We start from the raw sequence: 23,570 nt of genomic DNA on the forward strand, positions 1-23,570 counted from the left end.
TTCTAAGCAGTGGTTCTGTGGTTGTTAGGGGATCTACAAAGTCAAAACAGTTTTCGTAATAGTAATTTGCCCTTTTCACTGTGTTGACATTTGAACTGATGATGCAAAGCAGCATGGGTGAAACTGCCCGTGCCTTGCCGTGAACCAAGGCATCAGCATGAAGTGGTACCGGCAGTCATTGTGTTCTTTACTGCCATGCACTTACACAGTTTAAAAACAAATAACGACAACAAAAACAAACACGGAATGTACTTGACATAGCAAAAATGATTAATTTTATTAATTCCTATTTCTTGAAGATGTCTCTTCAGTGTTCTGGGCGATGAAGTGGGAAGTGTGAATAAAGTACTTCCGCGTAACAAAGTGTGTTGGTTTTCTAATGAAGAGCACTTTTGTGACTGAGTTGGGAGCTACACTGGCAGCTTTTTTTCTTGTAATAACATTTGTCATTCAAAGAACAGCTGACAGACTTACAGTTATTCAGATTTGGGTTTTTAACATTTTCCCCAAAATGAATGAAATGAGCTGTGACTCAACAAAAACAACTTACAATTTTTTGTTGCCAAAGATAAAACCTTTACTTTCAAGTGAAATGAAAATTTTGAAAAGCTTATGTTTGCCATTGTGAGCATGACAACTCATGGTGTCCTGGATTGTCTGGAAAGGTTATTAAACTTCCCTCCCCTTTTCTGTATGCATGTGTGGAAGGCTGAATTTTCTTCATGCCGTTCAACTAAAACACCCCCGCACCGCAGATAGAACACAGACAGTGAGAACCCAGCTGTCTTCTCTTCAGCTGAGCATTAAAGAGATTTGTAAAAATGTAAAAGAGTGACATTCTTCCTGCCAATTTTTTTTTTGTTTTGGAAAATATGTTTGTTTTTTTTTAATGAGTTATTTGTGTTATGCAGTGGGTTTCTTATTGTCTTTTTATCATTTATTTATTTATTTTTATTGATTAATTTGAGAGAGAGAGAAAAATGTTGACTTATTGTTCCACCCACTTACTCATTCGTTGGTTGTTTCTTGTATGTGTCCTGATTGGGGATCAAACCCACAACCTTGGTGTATCAGAACAATGCTCCAGTCAACTGAGCTACCTGGCCAGGACCATTATTGTTATTTTTATTTATTTACTTTTTTTTAAGAGAGAGAGGGGAAAGGAGAGAGAAAGAGAGGAAGAGAAACATCAATTTGCAAGAGATATATTGATCAGTAGCCTCTTACATGCCCTCATCTGGGGACAAGGCCCACAACCCAGGCATGTGCCCTGACTGGGAATTGAACCAGCAACCTTTTGGTTCACAGGCCAGTGCTCAATCCACTGAGTCACACCAGCCAAGGCTATTGTTGTTTTTAAATTAATCAAAGTTTCTAGTGATTACTATAGTTAGATATAACTCACACAATTAAAACTCTTTTAAGGCCTCAGCAATTTTTGGAAGTTTAAAGAGTACTGAGACCAAGGGGTGCAAGAAGTACTGCTTTTAAGAAACTCTTTTCTAGCCCTGGCTGGTGTAGCTCAGTGGCCTGCAAACCAAAAGATGGCGTTTGATTCCCACTCAGGGCATGTGCCTGGGCTGCAGGCCAGTTCCCAGCAGAGGACGCATGAGGGGCAACCATACATTGATATTTCTTTCCTTCTCTCTTTCCCTTCTCCTCTAAAGATAAATAAATAAAATCTTTAAAACAAAAAAAGAAACTCTTTTCTACATAGAGAATATGAGATGTGCCAACTATTCAAGTGTAATCTGAACTGTTTTGTTCTGTTGTAGAAAGTTCTATAGCCTACTCTGTGACTTTATTCCTTTGAGTTCCTGTTGTATTCTACAGTGATTTGGGGTAACATCAACTCAGAGTAACTTTTTTGTAATAGACTGTTTTTAGTTTCAGATTTACAGAAAAATTGAGAAAGTAGTACAGAAATTTCCCATATACTGTGCATTCAGTTTACCATATTATTAACATGATATTGTAGTGCATTTGCCACAATTAATGAACTAGTATTGACACATTATTATAAAGTGCTTAGTTTATTCAGATTTCCTGAGTTTTTACCTAATGTCCTTTTTTGTTCCGGGATCTTATGAGGGTTGCCATATTACATGTAGTTGTCATGTCTTCGTAGCCTCCTGTTGACTATGACAGTTTCTCAGACTTTTTTTGTTTTTGAAGACTGACACTTTTGGAGAGTCCTGCTTAGGTGTTTTGTAGGATGTCTATGTTAAAATTTGTTGACTGTTTTTCTTATGGTCTTATGAGTGTTGGGGAGGAAGATCTTTCAGAACAAAAATTGTCATCATTATCACAATATTGAGGGCACATACTATCATTTTTATCACATAAAAACAAGGGAATATGATTTATGATTGTTGATGTTGACCTTGATCATCTAGTGGAAGTAGTGTTTGCTGGGTTTCACCACTGTGAACTTACTCTCCCTGCCTCTTGCCCTTTCTATACTATAATATATACTTTGGAAGGAAGTCACTATACTTCCCCCACTCAAGGAATAAGTGTTGGAGTGGCTACATACATTATTTGTAATTCTTCTGCAAGGGAGAGTTGTATCTTCTCTTCCATTTATTTATTCAGTCATTTATTTATATCAGCATTGACTCACAAATATTTATTTTATGATTTGGGTTATGGTTTACTCAGAAAAGTTCTATAGCAACAAAGTACTATTTGTTGAAAGTCTCATTCTTCTTAGACTGTTCTATTAATGTTCACCAAAGCACATTATCCTTTACTACCTTAAGTTAGAAATGCATAGAAAAGACAATAAATATCATGAGTTTGGGGAAGAATGACGTCTTTCCAGCTGCAGTGGTCAAGGAATTAGGGTGTTAGGTGGAATTTTGAGGGGTAGGTCATTGTTTTGCCATGTGCCAGGGCAGAGAGTGGGGAGGGAATGCTCAGGAAATGATTATATAATACTTGTGCTTGATTATGTAGGGCAGTGTTTTTAGATTAATGTAGAGAGAATTTCAAAGGCAAGGAGAGAAGCCTTCCCTAATTTCCCTTAATCTTTTGTATAATTTATACTTCTTAGATTTGATTTGGAAAGAAGGGTAGATTTGCTTACAAACCTTTGCTGTTGGTTTTGGGAATAGGTTGTTAAGGCTGTGATGAATCTTGAAAATGTATGCATCAGCTTTTCCTCCTGTATTGCTCTTCCTTTTTGAGCAAATACATGGCTTGAGGACAGTTGATCTGACAGCCCTGGCTGGTGTGGCTCAGTTGGTAGGGCATCTTCCCACAAACCAACAGGTTGTGGGTTTGATTCCTGGTCGGGGCACATGCCTGGGTTGGAGGTTAGGTCCCCAGTCAGAGTATATGCGAGAGGCAACCAATCGATGTTTCTCTCTCACATCTGTGTTTCTCTCCCTTTTTCACCCTCCCTTCCCTCTCTGTCACTAATAAGCATCTTCTCGGGTGAGGATTTAAAAAAAAAGATTGATCTGACAGAGGTGTGGAGAGGTTTTTGGCAGTGGGAGGAGACTGGAGGGGAGAAGATCAAGTAGATGAGGCATGAAATTTGAGTTTCTGAGCTGACCCAGCAGCAATGGTGAGAAAAATAGTATAAAAAATTTGGTGGGTGAATTGTCAAGATTTGGATTTGGAGACAAGAGGTAAAGAAAAATAGTTAACTCTAAGGTTTCAAGGTAGAAAATGCTATTCTGAAAACTTAGAAATAAAGTCTTTGATTCTTTGTTAAGTTCCTATTCGGTACAAGTGAATTTACAGTAGAGAATTTCCAAATATGCTTTCCATGTAAGGTGAGTCAGGAAGGATCAGTTTGGCAAGGCCAGGACTTGGCAGTGATAGAAATATGCTAACATACTTCAGGGGGAGGTTGTTAACTCTTTTGGTTTTCTGTTTTCCAACAGAGTTTTAGATTTGGTGTGGAAATAGCTTATGTGGGAGCTACTATCTTGGATGTCTGCAAGAGAGTACGGAAAAAGACTTTGGTTGGAGGAAACCATCCAAGTAAGGCTTTCAGTTACTTTTTTTATTTGTTACAAAAATTAGTTTTCCTCTTTATTTGGGTTTGCTGGAGAGTTTGTGCTCTCTCCCAAAAGGTGGCATTAGAGGTGATACAAACGGGCAGGTGGCCCTGTTGTCCCGGACCAATGCCAGTGTGTTTGATGAGGCTGTACGGGTGACCGATGGAGAAGTACCTGCAAAGATACATTTGATTGGGGTAAGAGTAAATTTCTCTTAGCTGCTGCATGAACAGAAACATTTCAGACAAACATAGACGATGAAAGTGTTTAATTTTAATAAGGATTATTATGCAAGCAAGCATTTGGGTTTTGACAATTTTCACCATCTGCACCATGACTGAAGTCTTTCTCCCTGAACATTCTGATTATGCTAGCCAATATTCTGTAGAATCAGATCCAGCAAGCACTTGGAGATCTTTTCTCTTACTCTTTAAAAAATAAATGCCCTTCTCACCTTTGACTATGCAGACGAGGCCACAGGCTCTCTCTGAGTGTCCCAATGTGTTGTTCATTAGTGTAAGAACCAGTGAGGGACAGCACAGCGGGGCAGGCTATTGGGCTCCAGTGAATAGAGTATGTACCTGGTTCTAGCTCGGGTTCTGTCACTAACTTTGTGTGGCTTGTGGCAAGTCACAGCTTCTGTGTGCCTCATTCTCTCCATCTCTAAGTTAAAGATAATGCCTTTTCTTTACCTGTTTCACGGGGAAAGTAGGGATCAGTGACATGTGTGTGGCACTTTTGACTCTTTGAAGCCAAAGAGTGAATATGCTAAAAGATATTCACTCATTCATTTATGAAAAAGATATTTTCCATGTGTAGGCACTCAATAAATGTCTTGAGTGAATTATAGTCAAAAGATGTTCTGACTTCTCCTCTTTATTTATAAAGATTATATTAACCAAGTTATAGGAATAAGTTCAGTCTTAATCCCAGTATTTCATAGCATTCTCTTTTTGCTAATTATTTCTCATTGTTCTTCTAGATGTTTATTTTTACATAATTGTAATTATAGTGTACATTAAAAAGGTGCTGTTTTAACTCAACACATAAGCATATTTTCTTTCATGTTGCCACTATAATAACTACAATATTTCATACAGTGGCTATAGGATAATTTAGCCATTTTTGTTACTGTAAGAAAATAATACATACTTGAGGAATACCATTCATCCTGGGCATGATATAATGTAAGTTGCTTCTTTCCTTCTCTGTATCTACTCATCACCTATACCATGGATCATTACACATGATCACATCTGATTTCCAGTTATGTATACCGTCTTATTTTGGTCTCTGTTTTATGTTAATGTGTTATGTGTCCCTCCTCAGAATGATGCTAAAGCCTTTGACATAGTTTCTTCTGTACTGGGACCTGGTGCTGTGCAAATACTGGGTCCCAACCAGTGCTTAGTACATGCTTCCAGGTAGAATTGGGCTGAACTGTGGGTATGGTCAGGCTCTCTCCTCCAGGACCTAATAACCTTTTAAAACACAATAATCTGGACCTGTAGACATTCTGTAATTCTTTTCTCAAAAGAAACAATGGTAAGTATTCATATTTCACTCTTTGTCTTTAGGTATCATTTATTCTTCATTGCAACCTTTTATATTCCTACAAGGTAGATGATTTAAATTGCCCTTTGTGACAAGAAAAATGAAGCTACTTTCTTGCCTTTTTTAAAACATAGAAAGAGTTTGAGGTAGCAGCTAAAACTTAACATTTGGTAATCCTGAATTTCCAGGCTGCATTACAGCCTAGTGCTTTTATGCCTGACAAAGTTTCCTGCTACTGTTGTTAGACTTTGGGTACAATTTGAGATTTGTTTCCAAGAAAATATCTAATTTCCCAAATCACAGCTGTACATTTGGTTTACTTTTGTTTTGTTAAGACAACAACAAAAACAAAACAAAATGAAAAACAACAAAAAAAAACTCAAAAATCCCACCAAAAAAACTTTTTCAGGGGATTAAATCATTTGGATTGGACAGAATCATTGATATTTGGATCCTTCTTCAGCCGGAGGAAGAACGGAAGAAACGTGAGTACCTTCCTGGCCGTGGTGCAGTGGACAGAAGCACTCCAGTGACGAGGGATGGGAGAAGGATGGGCATGTTCTAAGTCAGAGTTTTTTCATTCTGGAGAAGGGTGGAGCTAGTGTTGCTCTTTTCCCTTTGAGACTGGGATGACTGAGGCCTTTTGTTTGCAGAGGTACTTCTGATGGCTTTTTCCAGATCCTTTTTTTAGGAGTCGAATTTCTTTCTATTGTTGGCCCCTTAGGCTGTCTTCCCTCATCATCTTTTCTGTCTGCTTGGGCAACTTTACATGTTAAAACTTCTGCATGTGCCCCAAATGACCATTGCTAACATTTCTGTAGCACTTTTCTTTTCATTACTGTGCTATTTCAAATCCCTGTGAAGTAGGTAAGGATCTCAAGGGTAGGGCTCTTGATCCTCAGTTTGGAGACGGAGAGGCTAAAGCACAGGTCATTTCACTGACTTGCCCAGAACACACAGTTGGTTAGTGATGTAGTCGGGACTAGAACCTGGATCTCCCAATCTTAAGACCATGAACTTATGCTATTGGTTAGGAACGTGTAGCTGCTGCCACCGTATGTCAGTGTAGCCTGCATCACATTAACTTGTGTTTGTATTTTCCATAGGAAACCTCATTATTAAAGACAGGTTTATTAGAAGATGGGCGCACAAAGAAGGCTTCAGTGGCTTCAAGAGGTATGTGGCTGCAGCCGAGGATAAGGAGCTCGAAGCAAAGATTGCTGTTGTTGAAAAGTATAACATCAGGATTCCAGAACTGGTGGAAAGGATAGAAAAATGCCACATAGGAGACTTGGACTTTGCAGGTAAGGAGAACAGTTCTTCACTTCCCACCGTAAGGAACAGATGGTCTTCTGATGCTTCTTGCCTGTATGAATATCATGTGTAATCAAGGGTGACTTTGTTGCATTCCTGGCATTGCCTAAGAATAGGGAGCAGAGCTGCCATTCTTCCTTAGGGGTCCTTTGCTTCTGCTCTACCTCCAAGCTGGTAGAATGGGACTTTCTAGTCCCAGCTCTGTTGCCATGTGACTTTGGGCAAAACATTCAGTCCTTTTCTGGGCCTCTGTCCCTTCATCTGTGAAGCATAGGGGCTGGGCAGGTCACTGTGAGCTCTGGAAGGTGGTTCTGAGATGCATTAACTGACCTGTAATGACTTCTACTTTTCCCCTCATCTTTTTATTTTTCTCTTTTTTGCTCTTTTTTTCTCCTGACTGTATTTTCCTCTCTCCTCCTTTTCCCACAAAGCAATACGCAGGTGGGAAAACAAAGTTAGAGTTTTAAGGGTACAGTAGGAAGAGTACATTTTTTCCCTTTCTTTTGTTTTCTCTTCCTGTCTCTGCCCCATCTAATGCTATGCTGTGTTTTTATTCCAGAGTACATTTTGGGTACTGTGCACAAAGCCAAAGGCTTGGAGTTTGATACCGTTCATGTTTTGGATGATTTTGTGAAAGTGCCTTGTGCCAGGCACAACCTTGCCCAGCTGCCCCACTTTCGAGTTGGTAAGACTGGTTGCACTGAGGATCCTCTTTAAGAGTGGACCAGAGAGGCTTCCTTGGGATGCCTTCCTTTTGTTGGGTGGTGTAGCCTCTTGGAATGATTCTTCTAGAAGGAAAAAAAGCACCTCCCAGTCTTAAATTTGTTATTCACATACTACATTTTTTAGAAACTGTGCTTCCAGAGCCTACCTCTCTTGGTGCTACCTCTAGGGCATGTCTGTTTAGAGTGTCCCTGTGTAGACGGCATCAGCTCTTCAACTTTGGGTTTAACCATCAGACTCGTAGAAGCTTTAAAATGTACAGCTTACCTGCCCACCAGGGTGTTTTTTTCTCTAACTAACTCTCCTTTGTATTAAAGCGGTCATAAAATCATAAAAGCTCTCTATTATTTGTCTGCTTTTGTATAAATTTATACTCACAGCTAGTTGTTAAACTGTAAATGTAAGTGCTATTGCTTTAGTTTTAAATTTTAGAATAAAATTATTTGAAGTTTTCCTACTAACAAACAAACAAATAAAAGCTGTCAGATAATTGTGGATTCAAAATTTGGGGCATAGCATACATTGGTGGTCTAGAATAAAAATACTGAAACCTCCTATACTGATGAATGAATATACTCATAAAATTAAGAGAAAGACATGGTATTGAACATAAATTAAAGTGGGGTGGGGAAAAATGGCCATAGAGTTATCAGTTGCTTTATGTTGGAGAAGAAAAGTTTATTTAATACACTACTACTTTTTTCCCCTGTGCTGATCATTACACATTTATATATGAACAGCTCTTTGTATATATGAACAGCTCTTTGAGATATGATTCACAACCATACCATCTATTGATTTAAAGTATACAGTTCAAGGGCTTTTAGTGCATTCACAGATTAACTGCTCTATTGAATTTTTACCATTGTGTTAGGTGTTGTAAATGAGAGAATTGAGGTGTAAGGTAGGCAATAAAGACTTGTAATTTGTTTTTCTCTTCTAATTGTCTTGTAACAACATAAGGCATTTCCCCATTGGCCCAAGTAAGAAAGTGACAGGAAAATGAAAGAACTTGGGTTTTAGAGACTTGGGTTAAACTCCCGGACCCTTGATTAGCCATGGCTTATTTGTCCAAATGCTTTACCCTCCTTACCCTCAGTTCCTGTCAGTGCCACAGGGTTGTGAGGGAATCTGGGAGAATGAACAGAAAATATACACTGGGGCCATCGTAGGTGTTGACCAACCAGTGAACCAGTTCCCAAGATTTGCCATTAGTAGCACTAACTGAAACTCAGTATTTTGTGCGACTAGTCTTTAGGTTTTTGTTTATTTTTGGAGTTGGTGTTTATAGGAAAATTTTGTGTATATAGCCAGCAAATGTTGAGTGGGTGGTTTTTGTTTTTGTTTTTGTTTTTTTGGCAGGGCTGGATGAGGGGTAGTTTACATTTAGATGAGAAAATAAATTTTTGCGAGCAGGCTTTTGAGTTGATGTATTTCGCCCCTTTACCTTATCTTTAGAGTCATTTTCTGAGGATGAATGGAATTTACTGTATGTTGCAGTAACTCGTGCCAAGAAGCAGCTCATCATGACCAACTCGTTGGAGAACATCTTGACTTTGGCTGGGGTAAGAGGAACTGGTAGCACAAATTGGTTTACCACATTTGGATTTTATTGGATTTGAATAAGGGATCAACCTACCCTGGGTTGGAAGAGAAGGGCTTCTCTTTCTTGAGTGCACAGAGGCCTATTGCTAGTGCAGGAAACAGTCTAATTAAAGAAACAGAAATGTGGATTCTCTTCTAAATTCTTTCCTAATTTACCTTCAAAAGTTCTTTTAGCCCTGGTTTGGGGGCTCAGTTGGTTGGAGCATTGTCCCATACACCAAAAGGTTGTGTGTTCAGTCCCCATTCAGGGCATATGTGGGAGGCAACCAGTCGATGTTTCTCTCTCCCTGCCCCGGCCCCCTCTCTAAAAATTAGTAAACTTATCCTCAGATGAGGATTTTTTTAAGTTCTTTTAAAAAATATCAGCTATGTTCATGTATTTTTAAATTTCTTCCTTACTCAATTAGTGCTTAACATTCCTAGGGGAAGAAAACCCAGCAAGAATGTTTTCTGCATTTGAACTTTCTCCCTCTCACTCCCTAGTTTCTTTTGAACTGGCAATTGCTGTTGCCACCAGTAGACTTCTCCCAAAGGGCATGTCCTTCAGAGGGAGAATGAGTATTCCTGCATCTGGCCTCTTGTCCTGAGCGAGATACAGAAAAGTATCAACACTCACCCTTTACCCCGGCAAACCAACCTTCCCCTGCACTCTCCCATTTCTACCACTTTTCTGCCTTCCAGGGGCTGGGGTATGAGCCAACTTTACAATCCTGTTGGAAATTAGAACGGAAATTTGAGTTAACAGGTACTACTTAGTCCATCTTTCCCAGAACTGAAAGGTTTTCTTAGGCTCCGCGGAGGAAGAAATGCCAATCAACCACAAAGTTAGGCAGTATAGAGCTTTATTGGGGTTTGTGCACCCGGGCGAGGTTCCCCGGAAGTTGCGCCCAAGCAGGGAATGTGTTGGGGTTTTGGTTGGCTCTCTTCGTGGGAGCTGGGGATTGGTCCCCTTTGAACAAAGCGGCACTATATCATTGGTGGTTCTCCTCGGGCTCGGGCTCAGGCGGATAAAGCCTGCCCTTTCGTCTCTCTGGTTTGACGTCAGCCGTCTTTTCTGGGCTGTGTTCAGCCGCCATTTTGTCCTACCCCGCCCATCCTAACATGAACCATAGACACTTAAGCCTGAGATCTAAAACTTAAATATAGAAGTTATTAAAAATTCTCCTTCATCCTTACCTATTTCCAAAACATGTAAGATTTTGTACCGCAGGATGATTTAGTCCCAGCGCCACATTGCATGTTCTCTCAAGGAGTGGAGAATACATGAAGCTGTAGAATCTAAGCATTGCTACCAGTGGCTTTGAACTTCTCAATGGGATGGAAGTGTGGGACAGTAATCTTTTTTTTTAAGATTTTATTTATCTTTAGAGGGGAAGGAGAGAAGGAGAGAAACATCAATGTATGGTTGCCTTTCGTGCATCCCCTGCTGGGAACTGGCCTGCAGGGAACCAGCCTGCAACCCAGGCATGTGCCCTGACTGGGAATCGAACCGCGATCCTCTGGTTCCCAGGCTTGTGCTCAATCCACTGAGCTGTACCAGCCAGGGCACAGTAATCATTTTTAATAAATGGTATTCACAGTCTCAAATTTATTAAGTGGTGGTAGAATAGAATCCTGACCATCAGACTTGAATATGTATTGAGTGCCTAATATGTGCCAAGCACAGTTCTAGGCACTGAAGCTACAGTGGTGGGCAAGGGAAATCCCTGCCCTCTCAGAGCCTATATTGTAGGTGAAAAAACAGTAGACAAGTAAGCAAATAGGGTTTCTCTTCACATTTGGGGGAGAAGAATATCAGCTTAAAAGGGAGAACTTTGCAGGTAGATAGTCTATATGACCTGTCAGAACAGCAAAAGCATCTTGCCTAAGACTGATTACCTTGCATTTTTATTGAACTTTGTTTTTTCAAGCCTCCTTTTTTTTCATACCTCACAATTTTTTCCATACCTCTCTGGAGTCAAGCCTACTTGGCCATAAGAATGCTTCTGGAATTTTAAATCAGCTGCATGTTTTCCTACTTAGTTTTGCTTCACCTGGGCCTCACCTTGTGTGATGTCTCACCTTGTGTGGCAGCAGAGCTTCTACTGAAGACTTTTTCCTTGGTTGTATCCTCACTGGCACCTGGGTCACCATTGGAGATGAGTTAGAGAAGATCTCTGTGAACTTTTCTGTAAAGATTCAAACAGTAAATATGCTCGGTTGTGCAGGTCACAGTGTCTCTGTTGTATCTACTCATCTCTGTTGGTGTAGTAAGAGAGCATCCACAGGAATTCATTAATAAATGAGTGTGGCTGCGTCCCAATAAAACTTTATTTACAACAGGTGCTGGTCTGGATTTGGCCCCCAAGTTGTAGTTTGTTGACCTCTGCTTTAGAGATAAGTAGGGCTTTTCCTAATTTTAGGGAGTGCAGTTCTAGAATAATAATTATTATGTACAAATAATCTATACATATCACATAATTTTTATATAAACTTTGATCTTGAGTATACCTGCAGTATGCTTTTCTCATGAAAATAATGCGACATTAGTGGTCAGACCTGTAACAAAGCCAAATTGTCATGTTGGTAACTTTTTAGATTTTATTTATTTATTTTTAGAGAGAGGGGAAGGGAGGAAGTGAGGGCAAGAAACTAGTATGTAGTTGCCTCTCTCACACGCCCTACTGGGAACCTAGCCTGCAATCCAGGCATGTGCCCTGACTGGGAATGGAACCAGTGACCCTTTGGTTTGCAGGCTGGTGCTCAATCCACTGAGCCACACAAACCAGGGGTCATGTAACTTTTAATGGAGGTATTATAGAGCAGTAATATCATTTCACAACATAGGTTAAATAGAATTTTTCTTTAACTTGAGACCTTTAAAAGTTGAAAAAATGATATATTACCACATACAAATCATCTCTCTATATATTTGGAGTATGCATCTATGAAAAAATGAGCCATCTTTTTTCATAGCCAAAGAGCCATTATCATCTTATAAAACTTATAATAATTTCATGTAGCCTGTACTACTCAATCCATAATCATACATTTTGTTGTTCGGTCTCTTAAGTTTCTTAATATAGAGTGGTCAAGACCCCCTTCCACCTCTTTAATCCTTCTTAGTTTTTGCAGAAACTGAGTTAGTTTTCCTACATAATGTTTCACATTCTAGATTTGCTTCCTTGTGTGGTTTTATAGCTTATTTTGCTGTTACCTACCCTGGATTCCCTATAACTGGAAGTTGAAGCTTAGTTAGATTCAGGCTTAAGTATTCTGGCAGGAATCCTTTATTTGGGGGTCAGAGAGGGGTTTGGCTTTGTATTGCCTCACATCAGAGGACAGTGATATCAGGTGATCTCCCTTTTAGGGATTATTCAACTTTTTAGTAGACAGAACTTGGAAATCCGTATTTTTGAAAAGAAAGAAATGTCAAGAGTTCATACTGATAATTCCAACTTTTTGTTTAAACTCTTTGTGGTTCAGTATAACACAAATGTAGAAAACGGGTGTGCACTTCGCAGTTAGGATGATTGACTGTTCACCCAGGTCAGGAGGCTGGATTTGCCATCTGCCCCAGCTGCCCTCCAGGGAGGGCAAAAAAAAAAACCCCGCACAATCAGCACCCCCACTCAGCCCTCATGAGAGTAGCTACCGTCCTAGCTTTTCCATGAGGACTTTTTTTACTTTTTCTCATAGTTTCTTCCCAAGTGTGCACCACCAACAATATGAACAAGAAAAACATTTGGGCACATGCCGTCTTCATCCTTTTATCATCACAGTAAGGCTGCACTCTGTCTGCATTGTCGGAGCCGGAAGCCATGTACATTAGAACTCTTACCGATTACAGTTCTACAATCCAAGTCAGATGAGCACTAGGGATTTTTACTTCTTTTACACCTGAAGCTTTTCTCTTACACTGAAAATCTTGGTCCCAAACAGTATTTATTCATTGTTTATTCACACTATTCTACTGTATATATTTTAAAATAATAGCAATATTACTGAATGCTGAATGGAATTTACAATTTCCTAACAGCCCCATTTCTCCAAATTCTATTAAGGATATATAGTCAGAATGTCACATTATTTTTTACATTTTTTGTTTATTTATTTTTACTTTTTTTATTTTTATTTATTTTTTTTTAAAGATTTTATCTATTTATTTATATGTAGAGGGGAGGGAGAGAGGGAGAGAAACATCAATGTATGGTTGCTTTTTCGTGCATCCCCTGCTGGTAGTTGGCCTGCAAGGAACCAGCCTGCAACCCAGGCATGTGCCCTGACTGGGAATCGAACCGCGATCCTCTGGTTCACAGGCCCGTGCTCAATCCACTGATCTACGCCAGCCAGGGCTGTTTATTTATTTTTAGAAAGGAGGGAGGGAGTGAAACATTAACGTATGAGAGGAACATGGACTGGTTGCCTTTTGCACACCCCCAATTGGGGACCTTGCATGTGATCCAGGCATGTGCCCTGACTGGGAATCAAACCAGGGATCTTTCAGTTCACAGGTCAGCATTCAATCCACTGAGCCACACCAGCCAGGGCAGAATATCATATCGGAAGGCAATTGAAATAAGCCTTTTTTCCCCTGTAGTTTGGGCATCAATTTAATTACAGTTAGATATACATTTGTTTGTTTATAATCCCTATGGGAATTGCTTGGCTTCTTTTTTACTTAATTATCTGTTTTGAATGAGTGGGACATTTATGTTTTCAACATCAAAATTTTGTAACAGATACATTAGAGAAGTCTCTTTCCATCCCTGTCCCCTTCAGATTTTCTCTCCCTCTGTCATTAACAGTTTATTTTTAAATTAGTTTTTGATCTCTTCTTTAGTATTTTTTTGGTAAAAATGTATATATTTTTATATTCTCCTTTTCCACAAAGGTATTCTTCTATTTATAATGCTCTGTATCTCACTTTGTCACCGAGAAATATGCATGGAAATCACTATCAGTTTGTGAAGCTCTTTCTCATTCCTTTGTAAAGCTGAGTAGTATTCATGATGTCGGCACATCATGATTTATGTAGTTTCTCACTGATGATACTAGGTTCTTTCTAATCTTTTGCTTTAATAATAATGCCACAATGCATAGTCATTTTCTATTCTTGCTTATGCATTTTGGGGAACACACTTCTAGAATCTAAATTTCTGGGCAAAAGGTAAATAATGATGTGATTTTTCTAGATATTGCCAAATCCTTCACAGAGATTGTATACCTTAGAGTCCCACCAATTTATGTATAAGAGTCAAATAGGCTTTTTAAAACTAACAGAAAGCTTATCAGTTGGGCACTGCATACATTCTTGGAGGGAAGTGAGTGTTCTTCATAAGGAATATGGAATCTAGAGAGAGACTTGCCCCTCATGAGATGGGGTTGGGGTACATCAGTTTGCCCCGGGGGTACTCTGTGGAACCCCTGGATACGTGGCCCATTTTGTGAACAGTTGTTTATAAGTCTCGGAGACCTTAGGTGAGGTATGAGTACTTCTGCTTTTTCTTTGTCATAGCTTATGAATCCATTTGGGAACATCCTGTTTCAGAAGTGGCTAAGTGTACCTTCTGTTCAGAGAGGAAGGCTATAGGGGATCTCAAAGGCTCTGACGGAGGGGAGGGGGGTTAATAATTTAGAGAATATGAAAGCACGTTGTGAACAGTATAGTCATACATAGTGAGGTTTTAGAACAAAAGTGAGCCATTGTTTCCCACTACATAGAGTGATAAACCATTTGGTCTCCCCTATAACCAAGAATAGGGCGGCCAGCCTACTTTTTCTCTGACACTCTTAGAAAATCCAGCTAATCACCGGGAACCTATTTGTTCCTTTGCTTATTTTAGGTTTTGAGGAAGTGAAATAGCAACAAATAGCTAGTTGCTATTTCTGAGCAACTAGCATACCTCCATGTCACTTTACAATCACTATACTGTCGAATTGTAAAGTGACATGGAGTTATGCTACTTGCTCAGAAATAGCTTCTTAGTCTCCTAGCATCTTAGATTCTTAATCCAAATCTCACAGGCATATCCCTACAATAGTGCCTGGCACGTGGTTGGTGCTCAGTGTTTGTTAAATGGATGAAAGCAGCATCCCCGCAAGTTCTGAGGCTGAACATAATCAGCCCTCAGATCAGACTGCCTCCGTTCACATCCCAGTTCTTCCAGCTGGACACTTTGTGACTTTGGGTGAGCTGCTTATCACTCTGTATTTCTGTTGACTGCACCTCTGAGGAGGGAGATGAAGGGCCACATGAAACTGGTGAAATAACTGTTCTACAATCAATTGGGAAAAGCAGAGGGGACACTCAAAGGTGGTTAGTTATCTTTGAGACACTGAGTCCCCGCAGTCAGGTATCGAGGGGAGAACTGGCAATTTCAGCAGAGCTGTGTGGTCATGGCATGCATTTATTCAGCAGTAATTCTGAGCACTTTCTACACAGTAGGGGTGCTGTTGAGTCAATCTAGCTTTGTATCTGGAGATGATAAGAGAAACGAAGAGACTGTTGTTTGGTGATTAAAAGCACATGCTCTGGATTTAGGCACTCTCAGGCTTGAGCCTCACTCACATCTGCCACAGTCTAGCTCTGTGATCTTTTGTACAAGTGACCTAATTTCTTGGCTCTCATGCCCTCATATATGCAATGGGGATGAGGACAAAAAATCATTGGTGAGGATTATGTTACAGTGCTTTATAAACAAAGGACCTGACTGCTAGTAGGGAAGCAAGGCATTTAAAAACAAAACAGCCTGGCATGGTTTAAGGAGGGAGGTGTAGGTGGTGGTGTCATGTGCCTTTGGATTCCTGAAGGCCACGGGTTCCAGTGAAGCTTTTCTCCTGTGATTATGTTTGCAGCAGTTGGCAGTGGTCCATCTGCCAGTGTGTAACACGATTTGATGTATGCCCTTAGCAGTTCTTTGAGTGATGGTGTTCCCCAGCAGTTACTGGTCTTCATACCTGTGAAAGTATTGGGCACCCAAGATGTCACTGAAGAATGTGGGTGACTTGATTAGTTGATTTACCTATTCATTCAGTTAACAGATATTAATTTATAGAGCCCTGTTCTCACTGTAGTTAGTGCTAGAAGGTTTTGGTAACAAAACAAGTAAGATGCTTTGTGATCTCATGGACCTTACAGTCTAGGAAGGAAGCCATAAGGCAGTTTCAGATCTAGCAGCAAGATTTTGGGAGTTGGAGTATTTCCAGCTCCTTAGCTATTAAGAGTTTCCAAGTAGAAAGTAGCAGAGGTATTGCTATTGTTCTTTCTCACTCTTTTCTTTCCAGGAGTACTTCTTGCAAGCAGAGCTGACGAGTAACGTTTTAAAAACAGGAGTGGTTCGCTGCTGTGTGGGGCAGTGCAACAACACTATCCCAGTGGACACTGTGCTCACCATGAAGAAGCTCCCCATCACTTATGTACGTGGTCTTGGATGCAGCTCTGGTTTTCTGTAGTTTAATCCAGTCATTTGTGTTTTATTGCATGTGTCCTGTCTGGGCTGTGGGTGAGGGAGGTAAAAGAGAAATTGATATAATCCTTCTCAAGGGCTTTTCATATATAAGGCACAGAGATGCCAGATCTACCTCTGTGTCAGAGATGATGATAACATGAATAGTATGGGTAGCACAGGCTGAGAGGCTGGGTTGTGACTGACACTCTAAGGAGAACTACTTACCTGGTGAACTTGTTCTTGTCTCTTCGTCCCTTGCCTTGATAATTCTGTTTTCTGCTGTAAGGGAATTTGATAGAGTTTAGTCTACCCTAGATGACCGTGCAGTGGGAAGTACAGCAGTGCCTCGGTACTCGTGGTTAATTCGTTCCAGAACTCATGATGAGTGCTGAAACTGACAAGTAGTACCGAGCAAGCGACAAGTGATGAAGCATATTCTCTTGTGGGGCAGGGTTGTGACTCATCCAAGTTCTAGCAAGTGAGATGAGTCTCGAGCAAGCACCTAGTGCTGAAACATTTTTTTCTTGTCAAAATGCAATGAGTACAGGGTTCAGTGAGTTCTGAAGCCATTAAGTACCAAGGTATGATTGTATTAGCTAAGAGGTTCGCACAAGTCTGAAAACATCAGAATCATGACACAAAGTTCCTTGGCAGTGCAACAGCACTTCTCAGTGGAAAAGTAATTCAGCACTTGGTGGAAACTCCTTGTTTTTTGATTGTTCCTTTTCCCTCTTTTTCTTATCCCTCACTACAGAGCAACAGAAAGGAAAACAAGGGTGGCCACCTCTGCCACTCCTGTGCAGAACAGCGCATCGGGCCCTTAGCCTTCTTGACTGCCTCCCCCAAGCAGGTGCACTCCATGGAACGCACCATCGAGAACATCGTGCTGCCCAGGCATGAAGCTCTGCTTTTCCTTGTCTTCTGAAAGCCAGGAGGAGCATTCTCCATGGTACAGATTGCCTTGTGTAGACTTCAGTTACTTGAAGAAAGCCAGTAGGTAGGGTTCTCATTCACGTGAGACTCTGAATTCACTCACAGAGCATATTTGAGGAAGATGAAGCCAACCAGAGTTGGACCTGCCATTTCTCCATTCCTTAGAGGTTGCTGGCTTCCACAGCCCCTGCTCCATGCACACAGGCTGGGGGCAATTGGGAAGTTCTTTTGATAAAAAAGAATACAACATTTTATGTATTTAAACTTTTATTACAAGGTTTCAATTAAACAAGCATTATAGAACTGACATACCACTGTGTGACACCTGCTTTCAGCCCCGCTGTTTTGAACTTTCTCCAGTTTTCTCTTTTCTTCACTCACTCTTTCTAACAGCTTGGTCACTATTCACACAACACACAAAACAGAATATGAGACTTAATATCCAGGCTGACAATTGCTGCCTCAAAAATGAGATTTCCATGCTGGGGAGACTCACACTTGTATGACATACTGCACGCTTTTGTCATCATGAGGTTCACAGTCTAAACGAGGCAGTATATCATACAGAATAAGACAACCACAAAATGACAAGAGCAAGACTTCTTGTGTTCCAGAGGTAGAATGAAGATCAGAAATACCTGAGAGGGAATGGTGAAAGGGGTTAAAGGTAAAAAGAAAAATAAATAAATAAAATACAGGCATTACTGAGCAACACCAGAAAATAGCTTACTATTATCTAGTAATTTGTAACCAAAAGAAAAAAATACTTCAGAAGGAAGTGGAGTTAGCCAGCTGAGGGGATGGGGTTGGAGGAGCGAGAACAGGCAGAGGTGGAAAGTCAGTGCCTGGATAGGCTGCCTGGGGATGTGGGGTAGTTTTTATAAAGCTACTGTGATAGAAAACTGAAAAATTCACATCGCTTAGATCTGTACACAGATCTGGTATGTTTACATTTTTGCCATATAACACTTCAGGGATGTAGATGGCAGGTGAGGGGGTTGGCACGCCATTGCCTAAAGAGTTCACCACATCTGGAGCCAGTTGAGTTGCGCCCGAGAGCAACCTCAGAGCTTCCGTTGTTGCTTCCCACAAGCAAATTGGGCCATTCTGGTGCTGATTACCAGGTGGGTGGGTTTGTGTATGTTCTAGGACCCTGTGGGTCTCTCCAATGAACTCTCCTGTGAGGCTGGGAGTTTCTTCTGCCATCTCAACCCCCACAGGTTTTTTCAGTCAGAGGTTTTAGGTAGGGCTTTATTTCCCTGCACTGGAACCTTGGGTGGTGTGGTCTATCTTGCTTCCCAGTTGTTCCTCCTAGCTTATCTACACATCAGTGTAGGCCCACCTGCTCTGCCAGCCATCGCCTCACCCAGTCCTCCATCTGCTACCTTACCTCGAGTCTTCTCCACCCCAGCTGCCCATCTCTACCCCTCCTACCAGTCTGGATGAATGCTTCTTCTTTAACTACTTGGTTGTCTGACTTCCATACAGTTCAATTTTCTGGCCATTCTGGTTATTTTTTGTTTTTAAATTTGTCATTGTCGTTCTTTTAGTTGTGTGAGGAGGTAAAGTATATCTACCTACACCTCCATCTTGGCTGGAAATCCACAATTTTTTTTTGTTTTTTATCATTTTTTAATTAATGTTCCAGTAGAGTTATCTCCATTTTTCCATCATCACTTGCCCTTGCCCCACCCACCCCTACCTCCCACCCTCAATCCTATTCCCCTTTGGCTTTGTCCATGGATCCTTTGTATATGTTCACTGATTCCCCTTTCCCTTCTTTTACCTGTTATTTCCTTCTCCCTTCCCCTCAGCTTACTGTCATTTTGTTCTTTTTTTGAAAAAAATATTTATTTATTTATTCACCTTTTTAAAAAATTTTCATTGTTGTCAAGTACAGTTTTCTGTCTTTTTGTCATTTTGTTCTTAATTTCAACATCTGGCTATATTTTGCTTGGGTTTTTTTTTTTTAGTTTTTTAAAAAATATTTTATTTATTTATTTTTAGAGAGAGTGGAAAGGAAGGAGAAAGAGTGGGAGAGAAACATCAGTGTGTGGTTGCCTCTCATGTGTCCCCTACTGAACACCTGGCCTGCAACCCAGGCATGTGCCCTGACTGGGAATCGAACCAGTGACCCTTTGCTTCACAGGCCCATGCTCAATCCACTGAGGTACACCAGCCAGAGCTAGTTTTTTTAAAATTTTATTTAATTGTTGTTCAAGTACAGTTTTCTGTCTTTTACCTCCATCCCAGCCCACCCCCTGGTGCTCCCCACCTCCCTCCCATCTCTACCCCATCCTAGTTTTTGTCCATGTGTCCTTTATACTTCTTCCTGTAAACCCTTCCCCTTTTCCCCTGAAATTCCCTCCCCTCTCCCCTCTGGTCACTGTCAGCCTGTTCTCTATTTCAGTGTCTATGTTTATATTTTGCTTGTTTGTTTGTTTTGTTGTTTAGGTTTCTGTTAAAGGTGAGGTCATATGGTATTTTTCTTTCACCACCTAGCTTATTTCCCTTAGCATAATGCTTTCCAGTTCCATTCATGCTGTTGCAAAGGGTAGGAGCTCCTTCTTTCTTTCTGCTTCATAAATGTACCATAGTTTTTTGATCCATTTACTGATGAGCACCTAGGTTGCTTACAATACTTGGCTATTGTAAATTGTGCTGCTATGAACATTGGGGTGCATAGGTTCATTTGGATTGGTGTTTCAGGGCTCTTAGGGTATAATCCCAGCAGTAGAATTGCTGGGTCAAAAGGCAGTTCCATTTTTAGTTTTTTGAGAAAAAATTTTGGGGGTTTTTGTCTTTTTTAAAATATATATATTCTATTGATTATGCCATTACAGTTCTCCCATTTCCCCCCCCTTCATTCCCCTCCACCCTCCCACCCACATTTCCCCCATTCAGTTCATGTCTATGTGTCACAAATTCTTGAACTTCTACATTTCCCGTACTATTCTTGCCCTCCCCCTATTTTCTACCTACTGTCTATGCTACTTAGTCTCTGTACCTTCTCCCTACTTCTCCTCCTCCCACTCCACTGTTGCTAACCCTCCATGTGATCTCCATTTCTATGGCTCTGCTCCTGATCTAGCTGTCCACTTAGTTTGCTTTTGTTTTAGGTGTGGTTGTTAATAACTGTGAGTTTGCTGTCCTTTCACTGTTCACATTTTTTATCTTCTTTTTCTTAGATAAGACCATTTAACATTTCGTATAGTAAGAGCTTGGTGATGATGAACTCCTTGAACTTGACCTTACCTGAGAAGCACTTTATCTGCCCTTCCATTCTAAATGAAAGCTTTGCTGAATAGAGCAATCTTGGATGTAGGTCCTTGCTTTTCATGATTTGGAATATTTCTTTCCAGCCCCTTCTTGCCTGTAAAGTCTCTTTTGAGAAATCAGCTAACAGTCTGATGGGAACTCTTGTGGGTGACTGTCCCCTTATCTCTTGCTGCTTCTAGGATTCTCTCCTTCATTTTCATCTTGGCTAATGTAATTATGATGTGCCTTGGTGTATACCTCCTTGGGTCCAACTTCTTTGGGACACTGAACTTCCTGGCCTTTCTGGAAGTCTATTTCCTTTTGCCAGATTGGGGAAGTTCTCCTTTATTATTTGTTCAAATAAATTTTCCACTGTTGCTCTTCCTCTTCCCCTTCTGGTACCCCTATAATTCGGATGTTGGAATGTTTAAAGATGTCCTGGAGGTTCCTAAGCCTCTCCTCAATTTTTTGAATTCTTGTTTCTTCATTCTTTTCTGATTGGTTGTTTCTTTCTTCCTTCTGGTCTACTCCATTGATTTTAGTCCCAGTGTTCTTTTCATCATTATTGATTCCCTGTGCAGTTTGCTTTATTTCACTTAGTGTAGCCTTCACGTTTTCATGTAATTTGTGACCAAAATCAACCAGTTCTGCGAGCATCCTGATCACCAGTATTTTGAACTGTGCATCTGATAGGTTGGGTATCTCTTGGTCGCTTAGAAGTATTGGCTCTGGGGCTTTGAGCTGTTCTTCTTCTTGTGCCATAATGTTTTGGTCTGTTGGCACCTGTTACATATAAGGGGCGGAACCTATACACAACCCTGGTCGCTGGGTAGTGACACTGTATGTGGGGGCGGGGTTAGAGGGAGCGATGGCGCTTGTTACTCTCTCTCTCTCTCAAATCTTGGTCTCCTCTGCCGCTTTCCACAAGCAAATTGGGCCCCTCTGGTGCTAGTTCCAGGTTGGGTGGGCTTGTGAACGTTCTAGGACCCTGTGGGTCTCTCCAATGAACTCTCCTGTGAGGCTGGGAGCCTCTCTTGGCCCTTCAACCCCTGAAAGTTTTTCCAATCAGTGCTTTTAGGCTTTATGTTGTTGCTGGGGCTGTGGGTTGCATGGTCTGTCTCACTGACCATTTTTATTTTTTTTAAAAAATATTTTATTTATTTATCTTTTAGAGGGGAAGGGGAGGAGAGAAGAAGAGAAACATCAATGTATGGTTGCTTCTCGTGCATCCCCTGCTGGGAACTGGCCCCTGCCGGGAACTTGCCTGCAACCCAGGCATGTGCCCTGACTGGGAATCGAACCACAATCGTCTAGTTCGCCGGCCCGCGCTCAATCCGCTGAGCTACACCAGCTAGGGCTCACTGACCATTTTTAAACCTGCCTGGTTTATCTGTGTGCGAATGTGGTCCACTCTCAGCCAGCTGCCTTGCGAGCCTTACTGGATTTTTGTCCCTGCACCCGTCCGGGTCTGCTAACCACTGCCTTTTCCTGCTGGGATCTCTCTCTGCTCACTGCTGACTCTACCCCTCTTACTGGTCTGGATGAATGGTTTGTTGTTGGACTTCGGTACAGTTCAATTTTTTGTCTGTTTTGATTGTGTTTTTGTTTCCAAATCTTTGTTGTCCTTAAATTTGGTTGTGTGAGGAGGTACGGTATTTCCACCTATGCCTCCATCTTGGCTGGAAGTCTTTTTGAAGAAATTTCATACTATTTTCCACAGTGGCTACACCAGTCGGCATTCCCACCAACAATGCACTAGGGTTCCCTTTTCTCCACATCCTCTCCAACACTTGTTTGTTAATTTGTTTATATTGGCCATTCTGACTGGTGTGAAGAAGTATCTCATTGTGGTTTTAACTTGCATCTCTCTGATGGCTAATGATGCTGAGCATTCTTTCATATGTCTCTGGGCTTTCTGTATGTCCTCTTTGGAGAAGTGTCTGTTCAAGTCTTTTGCCCATTTTTTAATTGGGTTATTTGTCTTCCTGGAGTGGAGTCATGTGAGTTCTTTATATATTTTGAAGATAAAACCCTTGTCCGAGATATCATTGGCAATATATTTTCTCCTACAGTTGGCTCCCTTAAAAATATGGAAAACTTAACGAATTTGCATGTCATCCTTATACAGAGGCCATGCTAATCTTCTCTGTATTATTCCAATTTTAGTATATGTGCTGCCGAAGTGAGCACAAGGCCTCAATTTGTTGTTCCATTTATTTATGCATTTATTGGTTGCTTCTGTATGTGCCCTGACCTGGAGGTTGAACCCACAACCTTGGTGTGTCAGGAGATGATGCTCTAATCAACTGAGCTACCTGCCAGGGCCCCAGGCTCCTCTTTTAAAGGACCTTACTGAAGGCCCCAGGAAATTGCCAACACAGCGTGAACATCCTGGGATTCCCCCCAACCCCCCTTTTTAAGTGTCTAATTCAGTGGTTCTGGATTTTTTTAAGTAATCATTTTACTAATATTACATTTCCCTAATCTGTACCCAGAGTAAAACAGGTAACATTTTCATCAGTTGCTTCAGAACTACACAACAAAGCGACACTAGCTTCCTAACTTAAAGTGGTAAGCACCTTCTTAGCCACTGTCCCACCTCCTCTGCTCAGCAGTCCCTCATTTTAGGGTCTGCTATAATACCTCCACTTAGGATTACTAAATTCAGTATCAGAACGTTTGGGGCTATGAGTAATCCCAAACAAAAACTCTCAACAGGCATTGAAGAGGTGGCATCAGCTGT

The 23,570-nt window shown here is 40.9% G+C and overlaps 1 protein-coding gene and 1 non-coding gene across 5 annotated transcripts in view; one reads left to right on the top strand and one right to left on the bottom strand.

The window, feature by feature from the left end:
• FBH1 (F-box DNA helicase 1) overlaps positions 1-17,811 on the top strand; it is a 44,404-nt gene extending 26,593 nt beyond the window's left edge. For all 4 annotated transcript variants that reach the window (XM_037065908.1, XM_037065909.1, XM_037065910.1 and 1 more), the window contains 8 exons: positions 3,894-3,993; positions 4,086-4,207; positions 5,974-6,049; positions 6,671-6,868; positions 7,438-7,563; positions 9,060-9,166; positions 16,473-16,604; positions 17,391-17,811. In XM_037065908.1, the coding sequence (XP_036921803.1) occupies positions 3,894-3,993; positions 4,086-4,207; positions 5,974-6,049; positions 6,671-6,868; positions 7,438-7,563; positions 9,060-9,166; positions 16,473-16,604; positions 17,391-17,561 (1,032 nt within the window). In that variant the 3' untranslated portion in view covers positions 17,562-17,811. The remainder of the gene's footprint in view (positions 1-3,893; positions 3,994-4,085; positions 4,208-5,973; positions 6,050-6,670; positions 6,869-7,437; positions 7,564-9,059; positions 9,167-16,472; positions 16,605-17,390) is intronic.
• A 5,099-nt stretch (positions 17,812-22,910) lies between these two features.
• LOC119000856 (U6 spliceosomal RNA) lies at positions 22,911-23,017 on the bottom strand. The gene has a single exon (XR_005069421.1). It is a non-coding gene; the product is annotated as a U6 spliceosomal RNA (small nuclear RNA).
• Between the last annotated feature and the right edge of the window lie 553 nt (positions 23,018-23,570).

This window comes from Sturnira hondurensis, unplaced genomic scaffold, assembly GCF_014824575.4.
Source record: "Sturnira hondurensis isolate 20B ecotype Veracruz unplaced genomic scaffold, ASM1482457v3 Scaffold0016284, whole genome shotgun sequence".
NCBI lineage: Eukaryota > Metazoa > Chordata > Mammalia > Chiroptera > Phyllostomidae > Sturnira > Sturnira hondurensis.